Source organism: Macrobrachium nipponense, chromosome 23, assembly GCF_015104395.2.
Source record: "Macrobrachium nipponense isolate FS-2020 chromosome 23, ASM1510439v2, whole genome shotgun sequence".
Lineage (NCBI taxonomy): Eukaryota > Metazoa > Arthropoda > Malacostraca > Decapoda > Palaemonidae > Macrobrachium > Macrobrachium nipponense.
The window spans coordinates 21,151,608-21,173,957 of NC_061090.1; the positions used below are offsets into that span (position 1 = coordinate 21,151,608).

Sequence of the window (22,350 nt, forward strand, 5' to 3'; positions counted from 1 at the left end):
TAGTGTAGGTGACTAGACCCCAACCACTTTCGAGGTGACATGGCGACATGGCAGAGAGCTGAATCGTTTGTGACCAGATGTCCATGTTTATTTCTTGCCAATTTGAAAAGAAAAGTAATGAGGAAAGTTTCACATTATCTGGGTGGATTTGCACTTGCATCATTTGTTAGGAATTAATTAAGATTATATGTTTTCTATTAGTTTTGTGATGGACATTATTCCTTGATACCCAAACACTGCTGTCACAACCATGCAGTCATAATCTAAAAAAAGTTCTTTTACATCTCAGCCTCCAACTGCTCTGACAAAAAATCTTCTAAATTTTGGGTTTTCTCAAACAAATCTGATTTCTTTGACTATTTTCTCCTCTCCCCAACCCACCCCACCAACACCAAACTAGAGCATATAATTAGGTATCTATGATGTACTATTGCACAAAAAATATATACACTAACCTCTATGATACTCTGGGCATCATACACCAAAGTAAATTCTCTTTTTGTCATAACCAGCAACATTCCATCATGGACTTCAACACTCCTCAGTTTACCATAAGAATGCTTATGGGGGTGGGCTGAAAAAACAAATTAACACATTTCATTAACATTATTATGTAATATTAGGTTTTCAAAGTTAACTGTAAGTTTCATGTGTGGTCAGTCAGTAAAACCAAAATGATTTCTTTGTGTGAAAACCCATCACTTAAAACTGCCAAATACATAAATGGCCTTTATGAATACTTTTGACTATTAAAAGATGACTCTTTCCTCGCTGGGTAGCACACCCATAGGCCTTGAACTTTCAGTTCAATGTAAGACAGAACCTAACTTCTGTGTACACTAGGTATGGCTACAAGAGAAGTCGGGTTGGGAAGCATGACATCATATATATGATAGGTTTGTAAAACAAAAATATACTTGCATCTAAAAATCATATTTTTTCATTACAAAAAACCCATCAATTACAATTGCCTGAACTGCAATTCAGGAGGGAGACTTGAGCTTCTGCAAACTCTGAATCGGCTGCTTGGAATAAAGGGTCAAACTGAAATCAGCAAAGAACCCAATACTCTGAAGGACAATGAGTCATATCTGTATGGGTCAAAACCCTGAGCCTGCTGTACAATAAGTAGAGAATGTGCTCACCAGCCACAACAGTTGCTACATCCAAACAGTTTCTAACTTAAACGCTGAAGAACATAAAACTAAAGATCATGACCAAAGAAAGCAATGAGGGCCTACTAATCTGACATGAGGAAACTGTTTGAAGTAGCATATTCAGAGGACCCACAAAGGCTGAGTCTGGGTCAAAAGCAAGCTGTATCCCTTGGGTGCTTCTCCCAAATGCCCAGATCCTTAAGTCAGACTGATGTTTCTGTACATCACTCTAAAGGTAAGCCACCAGACTCTCACTAAGTAAGAAGAGGAAGAAAATGTAGGAACATTAAACTGCACAATACGTACTCTGACCTCTTACCATCCTGCAGTGACATTCTAGGAAGATAAAGAATTGAATACGTGATTTAGTTCTTGAAACAGCCTGTTGAAAGGATAGACTGTACCTGTTACTTCATTCAACTCACCTCTCCCTCTAAAAGGATCTTAAAATTGCTGGACGCAAAGATCATCTCAAGCTGAATTTTGTACCAATGGGGACAACAACCTGACAGGTGAGAATGGGACCCCTGACTGATCTGGTGTCCACTTGAGTCACATTTACTTGAAAAAAAAAAAAAAAAAAAAAAAAAAAAAAAAAAAAAAAAAACTGATGGAAGCAGCAGACAGACTGGGTGATTTTTTTTCCAAAATGAGGGGTATGCAGTCCATAGCAATTTGAACCAAAATTATATTTTTATAATAAAATTAGATCTTGTATACTCAACGGCAGCCTAAATTAAAATTTCGCGGGTAGCGCTTCAATGGCTCAGTGTAGGTATACAGTGCCAGGCCCCTACGGCAATACTAGGAATGACTTAGCTAATCACATCATTCTGTTTTATGCATAATGTCCATCAGAGGGGAGGCAGGAGGGCTCTGATCATATAACTAGTGGGTAAGTAAATACAAAATCTAACTTTATTTTACAAATGACAAATTTTTTATCAATTTGTATTTTCATAACTAACAAACCTGAGGTCTTAACATTACGGTAAATAACCTAGTGTCAGCTGGAAACTAGTAAAGTTAAAAAATTGTGTACACAAGGAACTATTGGCATCGGTGCTTGGTTACAAGTCCTGTGGAGCCACCCACATAACCCTCTTTAACTCGTGACCCTGTTAGTTATTTTCTTACTGCCTTTAAGAGAGGACGTACTTTGCTTCCATCCTTTTAAAGCAGGTTTAGTTCGCCCCCTCTTGTTTTGAATCTGTTGCGTGTGGAATTTCCGGGCGCTATTGTGAACATGGAGCCTTCTCATGCTTCAAGATTTCATGGAGATCACAAGAAGAAGATAACATTTTTGTACAGGCAGTCCCCGGGTTACGACAGGGGTTCCGTTCTTGAGACGCGTCGTAAGACGAAAATCGTCGTAAGCCGAAACATCATCAAAAAGCCTAAGAAAACCTTACTTTTAATGCTTTGGTTGCATTGAAAACTATGTAAACTGCATTCTTATGGCATTTTTCATCAAAAAAACAGACCCTCGTAACCCTGGGACTGCCTGTATATGTGACTCACCCAGTAACTATATTGCTGATTCCACATTGAATGGAGGTGGGATCATGAACATATTCTACTTCAAAACATTAAATTATGTAATGAATTTGAAATAGAAAAGTTGCTAGCATTGGAAAAACAATGCTTATCGTTCCTATCAATCAAGAGAGCTAAGCAGATGAATACTGCCTCTGGTTGGTGCTCATCTTAACTCGTAGTGGCGTGGCAGTAAAGCCAAGGGTCGCCTCCTACTTAAGGGGAATTTAGCAGTGAGGGGAATGGTCCTATGGCTAGCAAAGTATGATAGGTGCCCACACTTGCACAGGGTGCAGCACCAAAATAAAACAACCAGAAAACACTGACACCTACACTGAAAAACCATCATGACCCATCCACTGAGAGTGGTGGGTGCTCCAGGTGCACTGTACCCCTTGGCTCTCCAAACTCAGCACCTTACTGAAAAGGTGAAGAGATAATAGGAGAACATCTTATGCTTCCTTCCGCGATGTCATGCCAGTCACTAACAATGGTCTCGAGGTTTTGAAAAAACAATTTTTTTAACTTACATAAAAAAGAAAACAAATATGATAAGCAAAGATCGTTTATGCCTCCAGTAAATCGATAGCAGAATGGGCTTAAAGCCCAACAAATGACTGAAAACTAAGGAGGAAGAGGCTGTTCTTATATCCTGAGCTTTGCTCCCAACAGACACTCCACAACGCTGTGTGTGTCTCAAACATGAAGCCCATATAAAATGGAAGACCATACGTTTAGACAGAGGAAGAGACGAGTTCTTACTTTAATTTCCTAGGGTATGGATAGTCCTCTGATTCCTGTTGCAATGAAGGCTGCAAGTCTTTAGTCGTGTAAACAAACAGGAATGTACTGCTTGATGAACCGTTTCTTGTCACTGCAAAGGTTGGTTCAGGGAGTAGCTCTTCTGTTTACCCTGGAAGCAGAGCTATCAGGGCAGGCGAAGTCTTCTAATGTTCACTCCAAATCGTGGTTAACAACTATTAATTGAATGCTTTTACAAATTAAGAGAAAATATAAGACTAAAAACTGCTGTATTTGTCTGATCAATCATTCTGAATCATCGCAGTGGTCTATGCGTTCATTGCGACGAAGCTGAAGATCAAGATTTCTGTTGTACCGTGGGGTAAACAGTTGTTGTTTGAGATGACACTGGCCTTATGCCACAGGGTAAACAGAAAGACAATGCAGAATCTAATGAGACATAACTCTGTCTGATGATTCTTGCAATGGTAATTGAGGAGCCCAAAACAGGAACCATAAGCGAGAATCTAAAGCCAACCAGAGACATACATCTGTAATGCTTGGGGAGAGATACGAGTTAGGTATTGAGTCAACAGAGAAAAAACAAACTAGGATGAACAAGCTCTCAGTGAGCAGCCAGGCACTCAATTCGACTCCGTGGGCTGAGTTGCACGGTAGTACATTTCATCTTGGCATGCGTTCGTCTTATATATAGCTATCGAGTGCACAACAGATACACTTGAGCAACTGCAAGTTAATCGATGCACGAGGGACAGCAATCCTCTTGTTTAGTGATAATACCAAACCTGTGGTCACGGGTTCGATTCCCGGCCATTCCACTGAGGAGTGAGAGATGTGTATTTCTAGTAATAGAAGTTCAATCTCGACGTGGTTTGGAAGTCACGTGAAGCCGTTGGTCCCATGCTGCATAACCACTGGTTCCATGCAATGTAAAAACACCATACAAACAAACAAACAATACCAAACCTGTGGTGTTGTTGCCTAACAAAACCACTAGACGTCTCAAGAGTCCCAACCAGAAACTTTTGGGGGCCACAAAAGGCTGTCCTAGGTTTCAGGTTATTACGAGCAACTCTGGTTACAATAAGGTACTATTTGTCTCAGTCACACACTAGGACTAACTTACTGGTGTGCTTCTATCACTCACACTGTGAAACTGATAACAGAAGCTTGCCGCAAGAATATACAGGCAGTCCCCGGGTTACGATGGGGGTTCCGTTCTTGAGACGTGTTGTAACCCGAAAATTGTCATAAGCCGGAACATCATAAAAAATCCTAAGAAAACCTTACTTTTAATCCTTTGGGTGCATTCAAAACTATGTAAACTGCATTCTTATTGCATTTTGCATAAAAAAAATCCTTCAAATATTGATTATTTTGCATTTTTGGTGTCATATTTCTTCTGCCAGATCAGCTTTGTAGGCGTCGTAACCCTGGAAATAATTTCTGATGAATATATAAATGAAAAGCGCCTTAACCTCGTAACGTCGTAAGCCGAACCCGTCGTAACCCGGGGACTACCTACAAGTATAATCATAGGCTATTGGTGATAGAACGCCCACCTAATTCTTCTTCGCTTTGAAAGAGAAAAAGAATGACTGGAGACAGATATCCTTTATTCTCTGATGAAGAGAGTGAATGTGATGCTATCCCGAAGGATGGTTTCTACAGCGATAACAGGACACCGAAGACGACTAGTCCATGCTGAACTGGTTGTTCCCACAAACAAATGAACGTACCTCCGGTGATTTCCTAAGATAGAACCAGGAACACAGGCACTCAAATCCAAACTCTGGGGAGTACACTCTGTAGAGTTCCTATCATTTCCTCATCCACCACGGTGTAACCCAGGAAGTAGGTGGAAAATAAGAGATGATTGACCGTTCTAGCCAACTCTTCTCAGAACTAGCAGGAGGAGGCAATAACGTGCGTGGTCATCAACTTGCAGGGTGATAGCAAAGTACGGACTTAGGAAAACGTATTCGCCTCAGCAAAAAACACTTCCAGAAGGGAGAGTAAGGGCTCTCACGGACCAACCAGAGCCTTCTCTATCTACAACAGGTTAGATCGTGGGAACACGATAGTTGAGTGGAGTTGAATGCACCAAAAGATGGCAAGAACTTGCCACGTCTCACCACGCATCTGTTTTCTCCGCAATTGAAAACCTTACGAAGAAGTTATACGGAGTTTACTGCACAACTTAAGTAATGTCCTAATCAAATGGTAGGACAGGAGCAAACAAAAGATACTGTAGTGTCGACGAAGATGAACGAGGAGACTGTCATCGGGCATCCAACAGCTAGTGCCAAACTACCAGCTCCTCAGAGGGTGCAGAGCGCCTGGATGGAGATTGGTGCTCGACCAAAGAACACCAAACACTAGAGAGATCCGAGCACCCAAACCTGGCGTCCATCCAAAACGCCAAAGCAGGATCAGAGCTCTCAGCCACTTCCTCTTCAAGGGACAAGTTGGTACTTCCACCTTTAAGAGTGTATATGAGAAGGCAAGCAAGTCCACACACCTGGTGCGAAAGCCTGGGAGAGGATTGGCTATCGAAAGCAAGAGGTCGCTTACTAGAGTGAACGCCTAGGCGCTATACTATTTCCAAACCTTCTAGTCGTTTTAGGTGTTTCCTCCCATGCTGCCAATTGTACTTCGTTGGAAGTGACTCCTTTTATTCCCTTCTAATCTGTGCCATTAGGAGCAATAGTAATCTTGGTTTGATCCTACTCTCCAATACATCAATGGTAAATCCCCTTAGGGTAATTGGACTTAAAGATACGACAAGATCAAAAGAAAGAGTGCAAACTATCATCATAACTTGTAACAAGACATTTGTATAATTTCATTTGCAATAATTGACAATAGAAAGAAGTATAATACATGACTGCGACTCCAGCCAATGTAATTTTCCTCATGACGCGCTGTCCAGAGCTTTGTTGTTTCCGAGGAAACTTAAGTTAAACCCTCTTTTTGATCTTTCTTAAGATAATTGCTACCTACTTTTACATTCACCATTAGGATCTCTCTCTCTCTCTCTCTCATATATACAGGCAGTCCCCGGGTTACAACGGGGGTTCCGTTCTTGAGACGTGTTGTAACCCGAAAATCGTCATAAGCCAGAACATCAAAAATCCTAAGAAAACCTTACTTTTAATGCTTTGGGTGCATTCAAAACTATGTAAACTGCATTCTCATTGCATTTTGCATAAAAAACCTTCAAATATTGATTATTTTGCATTTTTGTTGTCATATTTCTTCTGCCAGATGAGTGTTGTAGGTGTCGTAACCCTGGAAATAATTTCTGATGAATATAATTGAAAACCGCCTTAACCTCGGAACGTCGTAACCCGGGGACTGCCTGTATATAGAAAGACAGGGTGACAAGGAGATAGCCAGTCATCAGGTGATTCATTTGTCACCGATGCATTTTGTAACACATAGTTACATCATCAAGGCTAAAAGAGAAACAAACAAATTAAAAATATATGGAACATAACTTTGACTAAGAGTCTCAACAAATATACAAAAAAATACATAAAAGCAAAGCAATTTAAAAAACACCTACTAGACTAAAAAGTTGAAGACTGAATGATTCGGAAAAGAGGGAGAAGCAGCGAAGAAAGCCAGCTGCTTCTCCCTCCTTTCCGAAGATTTTGGGATAAAAGAATGGATAACATTCTAGAATTACTTTAAGGTAATCATCAGCTTCGGCTTGACAACAGCCTATGTCGGGTAAACAATCACAAGCTTAAATGGATTGTTCTAAGGTAACTGTTACCGGCACAGTGTCTTGCTATTAGCTCATGGCCGATAAACAATTTCTAAAAACGAAAGTTTGGCCTAAAGGAATGACTAACATCAAGATTAGTTACTAAAGGCAATTCTTAACCGACGACTTACATTAGGCCTGGTAAGTAAAAAGATATATGCAAAAGTATTTGATCTACTTAAATAGTGATCCATTCAAGAACTATTATAAGGCCATTATTATTCCCGGAGACTGCAAGTATCTGGATAAAATAAATGTTAATCTGAACAAAATAAACAAAAGACATGACTCATCCTGCTCGAGGGCTGTGAATTCGTTCTGGTGGTTGTAACACTACCAAAATCCGGTGATATAACTGGAAAACAAGAACAAGCTGCTGTAAGCACCCAATGTTTCATTGAGTGAAGCAGAAAACAAAATGATGTGATTAGCTAAGTTGTTCCTAGTACTATTGCCGTAGGAGGATGGCACTGTATACCTACACTGAGCCATCGAAGCGCTACCCATAAAATTTTAATTAGACTGCCGCTAAGTAAGAAACTCCAAGCGGTATAATTACTGGGTAAGTCACATATACAAAAATGTAGGCTATGTAACAAAATAGTGTCTGGCATCAACACACTTGTATCCCATGATGAGAATCTTTACTACCATGCATTAAAATATAAAGACACAGGATTAAAAACAGAAAATTATAACTAACCTGGAAAAACTGAGCCATCAATTCTAAATGATGAAATGAGACCAAATGGATGCATCTGAAAGACTTTAAAATGAAAAAAGTACTCTCGTTCATTTCCAGTGTCAAAGGTGAGTTTTGCAGACTTGATAATCAACAAATCTTGCATAAAACTAGAACTCATTGAAGCTGCCTTCATTTCTCCTAAGTAAGTGCTATCATACGTTTCACCTGTAAACATGTCTTGCCGTGTGAGGATGTTTCCTTTCCTTAGAGCCAAAATAGTAGGGCGATACTCTGGAATAAAAAAGGTATTGTAGTTCAACCTACCTAACAATTTTTTGCATTTTGCTTAAAAAATTATCATGATATTCAATCCTTATGACCTTCTAGGAAATGTGCTGTACTTTGCAACACAAATCATGAGTCACTGATGATATCTGGAAGAAATTATTTTGACTAATTTATATTTTATACTTGTGCTGGTGATACACAAGTAAGCATGACAAATAGGGTACGTGATGGGTAAATGAAGACAAAACAGAAATTCAAGGCTGAGAAATTTTACTATATCTCCTGTGGAACATATGATGAAGGAATCAACAACAGTACATAAGACATGGAGCAACTGGAGTAACTGACTTCTTTTACTGAGTGACTTCTCAAATTTCCTAAATAGTACCTAGAGTGAATTAATCAACACAGCTTGCATCTAAGGCACTTAAAAATTCATGAGACTACAGTTTGCATACAGCATGTATGCAAATCAATCATTAAGCAATAATAATAAAAGAAGTTCTGAATTAAGGAGTTCTATACAAAAATTTGTTCACATGATTCACCTTTCCGAGGGTATTCTGAGCGATAAACAGGATCTGATATGTCATACACTATGACTTCTTTTGGGCGAGGAACAAGATCTGTTTGAAATACTGTCATGACACGTCCATCTCTACAAATCCGTTGCATGATACTTTCTTGTCTCACTAGTGGAGGAAGAAAAACAAAATGTAATATCATTGTAAACATATGAAACACACAATACTGTACTGTATTTTGAAAATTACAATGCACTTATAGTCAATTCCAGCTATTTATAGTTACAGAATAGCTTTTAAAAGTTTTTGTCATAGTATACTTAGCCATTATTAAAAGTTCCAGTCTGTTATTAGTATACAATAATTGTTTTGGTTGGGTGTTTCCCTATAAAAGCTGTGAAAGTCATAAAGAGGATGCCTAACACAAAATATTTGTAATACAGTGGGTCCCCCATGTTTGCATTCTCCAGATTTGCAGACTCACGCATTTGCGGATTTCTCTCTGGAACATATCAGCCCATTATTCGTGGGAAATTTGCCTATTCGCGGCATTTTCCTATAAAAATATCCAAAAATCTTGGTTTTTTAAAATCAATTTCACCATAAAATGCACTTTTTGTGATAAAACTGTTAAAAAAAAGGGTATAATATTTTTAGTAGGTTTTTCTTGAGTTTTAACTAACAAAAATGACAATTTGTCGAAAATTGCATTTTTCCTAACTATACAAACCTGAGGTCCTTTAACAATAGGAAGTAGCTAGCGGCAGCTGGAACAGTCGTAAGCTTCGAACAAGGGGAGAACGGTAGTTAACTGCTTGTCCGACAGTCGCCTGGGAGGTAAACAACAAATCACTTTTTGCTTTTGGCCCATGCAAAATACGCAGAGTGAGGGGTGGTTGGATAGGTGAGACTATATGTAAAGGACCTCAGTTTGTATAAGTTAGGAAAAATGTTATTGTTATGATACAATAAAGTTTTGTTCATACTTACCTGGCAGATATATATATAGCTGTATTCTCCGACGTCCGACAGAATTTCAAAAACTCCCGGCACACGCAGTGGGCGGCCATGTGGTTAGTACCCATTCCCGCCGCTGGGAGGCGGATATCAGGAATCATTCCCATTTTCTATTCAGATTTTTCATACCACTGTCCCCTGAGGGGAGGTGGGTGGGTACTTTAATTATATATATCTGCCAGGTAAGTATGAACAAACTTTATTGTATTATAACAATAACATTTTGTTCATGAAACTTACCTGTCAGATATATATATAGCTGAATCCCACCATTGGAGGTGGGAAGGGACAGAATAGAAGGATTTAGGAAACACCTCAAGTGCAGATGATTGACATCTTGATTCCTTACCTGTTAGCATAGCTGACTTCTTGATTACTGTCACCGAAGTCTGCTTTTGCTTTACTAGAGTTGCCAACAAGGTAGTGACCTGTGTAGTTGGTGCGCTCTAGATGATCTGTCAACGGGGGGCGTGACCACAATGTGACTAGACCATATTGACCATACTGTGAGGGCAACGAAGCTAAAACCACCACCTGACCTAACCTATCGAAGTTAGTCCATACTTCTAGGCTAACGAAAGGGAAAGCGCCTCAAGCGACCAACCCTTCAAAGTTTAAAAGACACCCTACCCTTTTTACCTTTTTCTATAGGATAGGATTCGTGCCATGATTCCTGCCTCCAATAATATTTCTACGGATATGTATGGTCCTAGCGACTCGCAGATCTCATATGTCGTCTTCACATCCCGTCGGGAGTGTGAAGCGAACACAGAGTTGCTTCGCTCAAACGTGGCACTCAGGATATTACTGAGTGTCATGCTCTGTTGAAATGCTTCCGAGGCCGCGCCCTCACCTCGTGAGCATTTACTTTAAAAGGTTTCAAATCTTTGTTCAAACATGACGAATGAGCCTCTTAGAAAGACTCCTTAAAAATAACGCCGGAGGCGTTCTTCGACATGGGCAAGTCTGGTCTGTTTACGGAACACCGCAGAATTGTTCCGAATGACCTTGACTTTCTTTAGTTTTATCAAGATAAAACTTGAGAGCCCCGACAGGGCACAGGACTCTCTGTGGCTCTTGCCCCAATAATTTGTGCCATCCCCTTGATCTCCAGGCCTCTGGGCCAAGGGTTAGACGGGTGTTTCGTTCTTAGCAAGAACGGAAGGCTTAGAGGACACCGAATTATGTCCTCTAAAGCCAAAACCTCTGATGATGGCTAAAACCTCACTAACCCTCATTTCCGTAGCTAGAGTGGTTAGAAAATTAGCCTTTCTGGTCACGTGTATTAAGTTTACAGAAAGGAGAGGTTCGAAATGCTTTGACATCAAGAACTTCAGACTACGTCTAAGCTCCATCAAGATTTCCGCAGACCTCAAACCGATCGTGAAGGGCTTTGTTGTTTGACAGATCCGAATCTCTGAGCCTAGAGGCCGTCAACAACTATTTCCGTATTCTACAACTCGTTGGGACTGTTAGCTTATCCATAATTCAGACGGAAAGGGAAGACGGTAAAGTAATTCACAGAGGTGGAGGTGTAGGAGCAGTCATTCTTCCTGCAACTATCTCCAGAATCGGCCCACTCCGATTGGTACACTGCAAAATATGCAGCACTGCTTTGCTTTGGCAATGAGACTTGTAATTAATCTTGAAGATCCTCTCGCTTCTCGACAGTCTGAACGCATCCAGACTCAAGAGCGGAGAGGTTTTAGGTACCTCTCGAAGTGAGGCTGTTAGAGTAGACCGATTCTCTCGGGAAGGGTCCTTGGAAAATGCCCTCTGAAGGACGTGACCTCTGTGAATCCAGCCTCTCGAAGGCCAACATTGGGCGATCAGCGTCTTTCTCGCTCCCTCTGATGCCAGCGATTATTCTTATCAGCTTTCCTAAGCTTTTGAATAGGGGAAAAGAGACTAACCAACTATCCCCATTCCATACATATGATTGCGTCTATTGCTACCGCTCTCGGATCGAGAATAAGGGAGCAACGTAGAGGAAGCTTCTTCGTCTTCAATATTGCGAAGAAATCTACGAAAGGACGTCTCCAACGTCCTCCACAACTCTCGACATACTTCTAAGCGAGGATTACTCAGACGTCAGTAGTTGCTGCCGCCGATCGAGAAGATCCGCACGGACGTGCAATAGTGTAACGAACCTCTTGAGGATCGTTACGTTCCGTGCCTAGTCGATAACCATCTCTCTCTTCTTGGGATATGAGAGAGCTGCGAAATTATCTGAGATGATTTGGACCAATCGACCAAAAACTCACTCTTCGAGGAACTGGAGAGCCAACCAAAATTGCTTCCAATTCTCTTAGATTAGTGCCAGGACCTCTGTACCTCTGTCCGGATGCCTGGCACCCTCTCGGTATCACCTGAGGTGATCGTCAACCCATTGAGAGATGTTTAGAATTATTTCTAGATCTTTGATGTTATTTCAGTCCTCCTGCAGGAAAAACTGTAGAGGTCTGAATTGCAGTCTATTCAGGGAAATAAGCTTCTCCAGCGAGGAAATGGTCCCAGCAGACTCATCCATTCCCTCACTAAGCATGCTTCCTTCCCTAATAAGGCTGCGCTTTGCATAAGCAGGAGAGGCATATTATAGTGCTATGCCGCGGTAAACTCGTACAGAATTCTGTTACAGTGCGGTAAGCAGCGCTGAACAGGTCTAAGAGATATCTCTGTTGAAAATTTCCTAGCAATAGGAAGTCGTGTTTATTCATGATTACTAGAAATCCCTCAACCCGAGGCGAAAGTCATGATTGTAGGGTAGAGATATGGTTCGTCAATCAATCCCGCGGGAGAGAGAGACGTAACCGACAGAGCTTAACAGCGAGCTACCTGATACTGAGTTGGTGACACTGTGACAGTCACAGGCAGCAGGCATCAGCTTATGTTCACCTTCCTCGCAGTCTTATGCCGAGTTGCCAGCTATTCTATTCATCTAAGGAATAGATTTTACATTATTTGAACAGAAACTCTCAAGTTGGCATATTTAAGCGAAACAAAATTCGCTAAATACAGAAGCTGATTTTGTGTTGTCGTAACATTACGCTTAATTAACCAAATGTTAAATCGGAAACTCCTGGAAAGTTGCCTGGAGTACCGATTAAATATACTGCGTCATCCACAATGACAGCAACCTCTCGTCTCGCACTATTCTGCCTGAGTTACCAGCTACTAATCTTCTACGAAGGAATAGGAGGTTTGTTACTATTATCGATAAGGAAATTCTCAAGCATGGCATATTTAAGCGAAACATAATTCGCTAGATGCCGACGCTGAGTAGTGTTGTTGTAACAATACCTTTAGCGTTGTCCTACAGCGGAAACTCCTGGAAGTTTGCAGGAAGGACCGATTAAATACATTTACAATAACCGTCTTTTCGGTTGCCATCTGTAGAGGTAACCATGATATGCGTATATGACTTGAACCCTACATTAGTAATATGACGCAAAGATAAAATACGTAAGTATTGTAGTCACTTGAACATAAAATTCTCTCTAATGAATGAGAGCTCTCTCGAATTTTGTTAATGAGAGCTTATCCGCTAAGCGATAAAAAGTTATGAAGATCTTTGTCAATGAGAAACTAACCCATTTACATGACAGAAAGTAATCCAGGAATTCGAGCATATAGTTTTCCCGATTCCCGCAGAAATCGAGGAAGGGGACAAGATTCCTAATCAGAGACTGGGCTTACGACAGGAAGGACCTTAATGTTCCCCTTCGGCAGCGCAATCCCGAAAGCAGACGAGGCGTTTTATGACACCGAAATCTGCTTACAGTTTTCCTGGAATTCATCAAGTGATGGATTCTATTGAACGCTCCCTTCGTAGAAAGCGAAGTAGACATCTTGACGAGACCAAACTCCTTCCTCTACTTCGACGACGCCCTCTTGAAGAGCGTTCTTGCAGGAATCCTGCCGAACGTCTTGATGCGTAGGACGCCTCTCGTTCTGAAGAACGTCCTGGCCAGTGCTCTACCGAGCGTCATGACGTTGTAGGATGCCGAGCGTCTTCAAAAGCGTTCCTCGCTAGCGTCTCTGCGATCGTCCTCGCTAGCGTCCTGGCGAGCGTCCTCGCTAGCGTCCTGGCGAGCGTCCAGATGTGTAAGACATCGAGCGTCTTCCAAAAAGCTTATCAATGTTTATGACGTCGAGCGTCTTCCAGAGCGTCCTGATGAGCGTCTCTTCGTGTAGGACGTCGAGCATCGGCAAAAGCTTCCTCACGTCTCAATGCGTAGGACGTTGAGCATCTTCAAGAGACGTCCTCGCGAGAGTCTTACCGAGCGTATTGGTGCCTAGAACACCAAGGGCATCTCAGAGAGGATCTTGTCGAGCGCCCTGATGCATGAAAGGCCATAAGACTTGACCATATACCGTAGACTTAAAGTGGAATTCCTCTACTACATTCATCTTCTCACTAAGCATGTACTCTAATAAGCCATGCTTTCGTAAGCATGAGAACATTATATAATATATAGTGTTCTGCTGCGTTAGATTCCTTTAATAATGTTACCTACGGTAATCAGCATTGAAAGGCTGGAATATCTTTCTTATTGAACGTATCTTAGCAAAAAGGCAGGACAATATTTTATTATGTTTGCTTAACTATCCCCTCAATCCGAGGCGCTAAGACCGCGATTGTAGGGGGAGAGATACGGTTAGTCATTCCATCCCGCAGGACCGACCTCTCATGACTGAGCAATAGATGGTTACTGCGTTGGTCTAAGCGATAGCAGCCCCCTCCGTTAGCGTCTTCTGAAAGGCCACCCGAAAAGCGTCCTGGAGAGCCGCACACTGCTCCTGAAGTGTGAGAGCCCTATAGGAAGACGTAAGGCTATCGTCTCCAAGACGGCCTTAAAGACTTTCGTTACCTTCTAACAAAGACGGTGGCCGCCTGTGCAACATTTTGCGTCTTAGTAATGCAAATGAACATATCCAGACACGCGCTCAAAAAAGGAACGCCGAGCGTTCCGAAAGGCATCGTCGCGAGGTGCTTGCCGAACGTCCTGATTGCATTCTTTGAGCGTCTTGAAGAGCGTCCGGAATAGAAGAGCGACGAACATCAAGGGAAGCGTCATAGTGAATGACGTGCGTCAACACGAGTAACTTGAGAGGCTTCCTGGCGAGGGGAGAGCCGCTCATGAAACGCGAGCGTCCTAAGCATAAGTACGGTGATCGTCATCAGGACGAGTCTTCAGGACGTTCGCCACTCTTGACAAAAACGACGGCCGGCTCGTGCGACATCTTGCGTCTTTGTCACGCTCATCGACACTGCAGAAGGACCATTTAAAAGGACGCCTGTGTGTTCTTGGGTATGAGGAATTCTTTGCCCTTCTCCTGTCGAAAACTAGGATAGTCTGTCCAGTGTCATCTCTGTCCGCTGACAGAGCGTCCCTTAGGGACGAGTAAGATGCGTCTTGGCGAGCTATTTGACTATGCAAATCAGCTTGCCGGACGTCAATCTTATGAGCTTGAACAATATGTTATTGTTATGATACAATAAAGTTTGTTCATACTTACCTGGCAGATATATATATAGCTGTATTCTCCGACGTCCGACAGAATTTCAAAACTCCCGGCACACGCAGTGGTGGGCGGCCAGGTGGTTAGTACCCATTCCCGCCGCTGGGAGGGAGGCAGGAATCATTCCCATTTTCTATTCAGGAATCATACCAAATGTCACCCCTGAGGGGAGGTGGGTGGGTACTTTAATTATATATATCTGCCAGGTAAGTATGAACAAACTTTATTGTATCATAACAATAACATTTTGTTCATGAAACTTACCTGTCAGATATATATATAGCTGAATCCCACCATTGGAGGTGGGAAGGGACAGAATAGAAGGATTTAGGAAACACCTCAAGTGCAGATGATTGACATCTTGATTCCTTACCTGTTAGCATAGCTGACTTCTTGATTACTGTCACCGAAGTCTGCTTTTGCTTTACTAGAGTTGCCAACAAGGTAGTGACCTGTGTAGTTGGTGCGCTCTAAGATGATTCTGTCAACCGGGGGCGTGACCACAATGTGACTAGACCATATTGACCATACTGTGAGGGCAACGAAGCTAAAACCACCACCTGACCTAACCTATCGAAGTTAGTCCCATAACTTCTAGGCTAACGAAAGGGAAAGCGCCTCAAGCGACCAAAACCCTTCAAAGTTAAAAAGCACACCTATCCCTTTTTCTATAGGGATAGGATTCGTGCTGTGTCCTGCCTCCAATAATATTTCTACGGATATGTATGTCCTAGCGACTCGCAGATATCATATGTCGTCTTCACATCCGTCGGGAGTGTGAAGCGAACACAGAGTTGCTTCGCTCAAACGTGGAACCTCAGGATATTACTGAGTGTCATGCTCTGTTGAAATGCTTCCGAGGCCGCGCCCTCACCTCGTGAGCACTTACTTTAAAAGGTTTCAAATCTTTGTTCAAACATGACGAAAGAGCCTCTTAGAAAGACTCTTAAAAATAACGCCAGGGCGTTCTTCGAAACATGGGCAAGTCTGGTCTTTTTACGGAACACCGCAGATTGTCCGAATGACCTTGACTTTCTTTAGTTTTATCAAGATAAAACTTGAGAGCCCCCGACAGGGCACAGGACTCTCTGTGGCTCTTGCCAATAATTTGTGCCATCCCCTTGATCTCCAGCCTCTGGGCCAAGGGTTAGACGGTTTTTTTGTCGTTCTTCAGCAAGAACGGAAGGCTTAGAGGACACCGAATTATGTCCTCTAAAGCCAAAACCTCTGATGATGGCTAAAACCTCACTAACCCTCATTGCCGTAGTAGAGTGGTTAGAAAATTAGCCTTTCTGGTCACGTGTATTAAGTTTACAGAAAGGAGAGGTTCGAAATGCTTTGACATCAAGAACTTCAGACTACGTCTAAGTTCCATCAAGATTTCCGCAGACCTCAAAGATCGTGAAGGGCTTTGTTGTTTGACAGATCCGAATCTCTGAGGCCTAGAGTCCGTCAACAACATATTTCCGTATTCTACAATCGTTGGGACTGTTAGCTTATCCCATACCTCAGACGGAATGGGAAGGCGGTAAAGTCATTTCACAGAGGTCAGAGGTAGAGGAACAGTCATTCTTCCTGCCCTATGTCCAGAAACGGCCCACTCCGATTGGTACACTGCAAAATATGCAGCACTGCTTTGCTTTGGCAATGAGACTTGCAATTAATCTTGAAGATCCTCTCGCTTCTTGACAGTTCTGAACGCATTCAGACTCAGAGCGGAGAGATTTTAGGTACCTTCGAAGTGAGGCGTTAGAGTTAGACCGATTCTCTCGGGAAGGGTCCTTGGAAAGTGCTCTCTGAAGGACGTGACCTCTGTGAATCCAGCCTCTCGAAGGCCAACATGGGTGGGGCGATCAGCGTCTTTCTCACTCCCTCTGACGCCAGCGATTATCTTATTACATTTCCTAAGCTTTTGAATAGGGGAAAAGGGCTAACCAACTATCCCCATTCCATACTATAGGATGGCGTCTATTGCTACCGCTCTCGGATCGAGAATAAAGGGCGCAACGTAGAGGAAGCTTCTTCGTCTTTAATATTGCAAAATCTACGAAAGGACGTCCCCAAAGTCTCCACAACTCTCGACATACTTCTAAGCGAGGATTACTCAAAAGTCAAACGTCAGTAGTTGCTGCCGTCGATCGAGAAGATCCGCACGGACGTGCAATCATGTAACGAACCTCTTAAGGATCGTTACGTTCCGTGCCGATGCCGATAACCATCTCTCTTTTCTTGGGATATGAGAGAGCTGCGGAATTATCTGAGATGATTTGGACCACTCGACCAAAACCTCACTCTTCGAGGAACTGGAGAGCCAACCAAATTGCTTCCAATTCTTTTAGATTATGTGCCAGGACCTCTGTCGATTGCCTGGCTCCCTCTCATTATCACCTGAGGTGATCCTTAACCCATTGAGAGACGTTTAGAATTATCTCTAGATCTTTGATGTTATTTCAGTTCTCCTGTAGGAAAAACTGTAGAGGTCTGAATTGCAGTCTATTCAGGGAAACAAGCTTCTCCAGCGAGGAAATGGTCCCCAGCAGACTCATCCAGTTCCCTCACTAAGCATGCTTCCTTCCCTAATAAGGCTGCGCTTTGCATAAGCAGGAGAGCATTATTATAGTGCTATGCTGCGGTAGACTCGTACAGAATTCTGTTACAGTGCGGTAAGCAGCGCGAACATGTCTAAGAGATATCTCTGTTGAAACAAAATTTCTTAGCAAAATGAAGTCGTTTATTCATGATTACCAGAAATCCCCTCAACCCGAGGCGAAAGTCATGATTGTAGGGCAGAGATACGGTTCGTAAATCAATCCCGCGGGAGAGAGAGACGTACCGACTTGAGCAGTACAACGAGCTACCTAACACTGAGTTGGTGAGTGTGAGACATGTGACAGTTACAGGCAGCAGCTTATGTTCACCATTCTCTGTCTTATGCCGAGTTGCCAGCTATTCTATTCATCTAAGGAATAGATTTTCCATTATTTGAACAGAAACTCTCAAGTTGGCATATCTAAGCGAAACAGAATTCGCTAATACAGAAGCTGATTTTGTGTTGTCGTAACATTACGCTTAATTAACCAAATGTTAAATCGGAAACTCCTGGAAAGTTGCCGGAGTACCGATTAAATATACTGCGTCATCCACAATGACAGCAACCTCTCGTTTCGCACTATTCTGCCTGAGTTACCAGTACTCTCTTCTACGAAGGAATAGGTTCGTTACTATTATCGATCATAAGAACATTCTCAAGCAGGCATATTCAAGCGAAACATAATTCGCTACATGCAGAAGCTGAGTGGTGTTGTTGTAACAATACCTTCAAGCATTGTCCTTACACCGGAAACTCCTGGAAGTTTGCAGGAAGGACCGATTAAATACACTTAAAAATAACAGTCCTTTCGGTTGCCATCTGTAGAGGTAACCACGATATGCGTATATGACTTGAACTTTACATTAGTAATATGACGCGAAGATAAAATACCTAAGTATTGCAGGTCACTTGAACATCTATTCTCTACTACAATTCTTTCCTCGACGAGGAAGAGAGAATGGAAATCGACTGTCTTCATTCTCTTTGCCAAGAAAAGGAATAATATTATTCCAATGGAAATCCTCAAGTGAGAACCGAAGATCGAAAAGGAAAGTTCAAGCTTCTTATGATATTTGACATAAGACTTCATGGGACGTAGTCTAGTAAGTTTTTTCCTCCTGATGAGCCTCTGACTAATGAATGAGAGCTCTTTCGAAATTTTGTTTACTTATCCTCCCTTAATGCGATAAAATGTTTTATTAAGAACTTTGTCAATAAGAACTAACCAACAATTGCCATGACGAAAAGTAATCAGGAAAAAGAGCATATAGCCTTCCCGATTCCCGCAGAAATCGAGGAAGGGGCAGGATTCCTGATTAGAGACTGGGCTTACGACAGGAATGACCTTATGTTCCCCTTCGGCAGCGCAATCCCGAAAGCAGCGAGGCGTTTTATGACACCGAAATCTGCTTACAGTTTTCCTGGAATTCATCAAGTGAATGGATTCTCTTGAACGCTCCCTTCGTAGAAAGAGAAGTATACATCTTGACGAGACCAAACTCCTTCCTCTACTTCGACGACGCTCTCTTGAAGAGCGTTTCTTGCAGGAATCCTGCCGAACGTCTTGATGCGTAGGACGCCTATCGTTCTGAAGAACGTCCTGGCAAGTGCTCTACCGAGCGTCATGACGTGTAGGATGCCGAGCGTCTTCAAAAGCGTCCTCGCTAGCGTCCTGGCGAGCGTCCAGATGTGTAAGACATCGAGCGTCTTCCAAAAAGCTTATCAATGTTTATGACGTCGAGCGTCTTCTGAAAGGAACCACCCGAAAAGCGTCCTGGAGAGCCGCACACTGCTCCTGAAGTGTGAGAGCACTATAGGAAGACGTAAGGCTATCGTCTCCAAGACGGCCTTAAAGACTTTCGTACCTTCTAACAAAGACGGTGGCCGCCTGTGCAACATTTGCGTCTTAGTAATGCAAGTGAAAATATCCAGACACGCGCTCAAAAAAGGAACGCCGAGCGTTCCGAAAGGCATCGTCGCGAGGTGCTTGCCGAACGTCCTGATTGCATTCTTTGAGCGTCTTGAAGAGCGTCCGGAATAGAAGAGCGACGAACATCAAGGGAAGCGTCATAGTGAATGACGTGCGTCAACACGAGTAACTTGAGAGGCTTCCTGGCGAGAGAGCGTCATGAAACGCAGCGTCCTAAGCATAAGTACGGTGATCGTCATCAGGACGAGTCTTAAGGACGTTCGCCACTCTTGACAAAAAGACGTACGGCCGCTGTGCGACATCTTGCGTCTTTGTCACGCTCATCGACACTGCAGAAGGGCATTTAAAAGGGACGCCTGTAGTTCTTGGGTATGAGGAATTCTTTGCCCTTCTCCTGTCGAAAACTAGGATAGTCTGTCCAGTGTCATCTCTGTCCGCTGACAGAGCGTCCCTTAGGGACGAGTAAGATGCGTCTTGGCGAGCTGTTTGACTATGCAAATCAGCTTGCCGGACGTCAATCTTATGAGCTTGAACAATATCCCGTTTCGTAGTAAGCGAACGTCACCTAACGTATACATAGCGCCATGAGGGGAGGAGGAAACCTTAGCCGATGACAAATAAGACCTTGGAGCGTCCACCAAATTGGCGAAATCTCCTTGAGAAGAAGACGGTGCTTTCAATCCTGCTTCTTCTCCTGTTTCGTACCAGATCCAGCTCTCCCTTTCAGTCTAGATGGAGGAAGTGCAAACGAAAGTCTTCCCTTTAACCTTCCTTGAATCCATCCACCCTGGACTCTCTTAAACGCTCTCTTCGCAGAGAGCGAAGTGGCCATCTTAACGAAGCCAGGGTTGGGGGCCTTCTGGCCTTCGATGAGCAAATTGTGAAGGTGGAGCGTCTTGGAAAGCAAGAAATAATCCTTGCTACAAGAGTAAGACGTTCCTTCCTCTCGATAAGAGCGTTGAATGTCTCGAAAGGCGTCCTTGTGAGGGTCCTGCCTTAAGGACATTTTTAATCTCTTGACCAAGTACGACAGCCGCCTGCGACATTTTTGCGTCTTTGTCACGCTTATCGATATTAAGTCAAGCCGAAGGGACGCCAGATCGATGTGGGTTCCCCGTAACCCTCCTTCGGCTTTCGACATGCCCTCTCCCTAGTCCTGGGAGTCCGACAGAGGTCCAGGCCTAAGAGGCGTTATGGGGCGGATCTGACGTTCCCTCATGACGAGAGAGAGTGAAGCGTCCTCTTCTCTAAGCTTCTTGAGAGGGCGCGAGTCCTTCCGAGAGCTCCAACCTTGCGGGGAGGACGCCTCGGAGGACGAGAAGCAATCTTTCATGATTCGTGCACGTGCACGATCTTTGGCAGCCTTATCCTGCCGAAGGGACGCCAGATCGGTGGGGGGTTCCGTAACCCTCCTTCGGTTTTCAACTTGCCCCCACTCCCTGGTCCTGGAGTCCGACAGAGGTTTAGACCTAGAGGCGTTTATAGGAGCCCTGAATCTGACGCCACCCTCCCACACACTAGGGGCAAAATCAACATCACTACACTCACCAACACTGATTGGAGAGCGAGCACTTTTTCAAGCTTACTTGATGTAATCCACAATAATAGAAAGGGCATTACTTCTCACAGAACTTCCTCTAGGCCCGTAAGCCATACCACAGGGTTAGGCAAAATAAAGTCTACTGGAGGTTAGTAGGTTCATTATCCTAACTTCTGTTACTGTGGAGGAAGACCTCCTGATTCTATCACGCTCTAATTTGCGTACATACGAATCATACGTCTCTTTCGGAATCAGTCAACATTACACTAATTACATTGATCTCTCAACAAAAGAAAACATGTAAACGTCATGTATACTAAACGAGTGTCTACCGAAGGTTTCGGTAGTCCTCCCCTTACCCGTTGCAGACAACAAAATCTGAAACTAGGCTACCTAGATTCAGACATCATATGCAATGAAAAAAATTTTAATTAATTTATGATAGCGTATGCCTAGCCACAAATCCAAGTCAATCATTCAAAAAAATAAGTAGGATACTTAAGCGGCTAATGAAGTTTTCAAAATCCTAGGCGGAGGTAGTGGGAACAGGTGTTTTCACTACCGCGACAGAGAAAAATCTGAATAGAAAATGGGAATGATTCCTGATATCCGCCTCCCAGCGGCGGGGAATGGGTACTAACCACCTGGCCGCCCACTAGCGGTGCGGGAGGGTTTTCGAAATTCTGTCGGACGTCGGAGAATACAGCTATATATATATCTGACAGGTAAGTTTCATGAACAAAATCCCGTTTCGTAGTAAAGCGAACGTCACATAACGTATACATAACGCCATGAGGGGAGGAGGAAACCTTAGCCGATGACAAATAAGACCTCCTTGGAGCGTCCACCAAATTGGCGAAATCTCCTTGAGAAGAAGACGGTGCTTTCAATCCTGCTTCTTCTCCTGTTTCGTACCAGATCCCAGCTCTCCTTTCAGTCTAGATGGGAGGAAGTGCAAACGAAGTCTCCTCTCGATAGAGCGTTGAATGTCTCGAAAGGCGTCCTTGTGAGGGTCCTGCCTTAAGG

The 22,350-nt window shown here is 43.1% G+C and overlaps 1 protein-coding gene across 1 annotated transcript in view; it reads right to left on the bottom strand.

Moving 5' to 3' along the window:
* Positions 1–22,350, bottom strand: part of LOC135197250 (DDB1- and CUL4-associated factor 17-like) — a 96,061-nt gene that overhangs the window by 62,389 nt on the left and 11,322 nt on the right. Inside the window, exons 3-5 of the mRNA XM_064224350.1 lie at positions 8,749–8,892; positions 7,931–8,203; positions 456–574 (exon numbers count right to left, since the gene is read on the bottom strand). Coding sequence (XP_064080420.1) covers positions 456–574; positions 7,931–8,203; positions 8,749–8,892 — 536 coding nt within the window. The remainder of the gene's footprint in view (positions 1–455; positions 575–7,930; positions 8,204–8,748; positions 8,893–22,350) is intronic.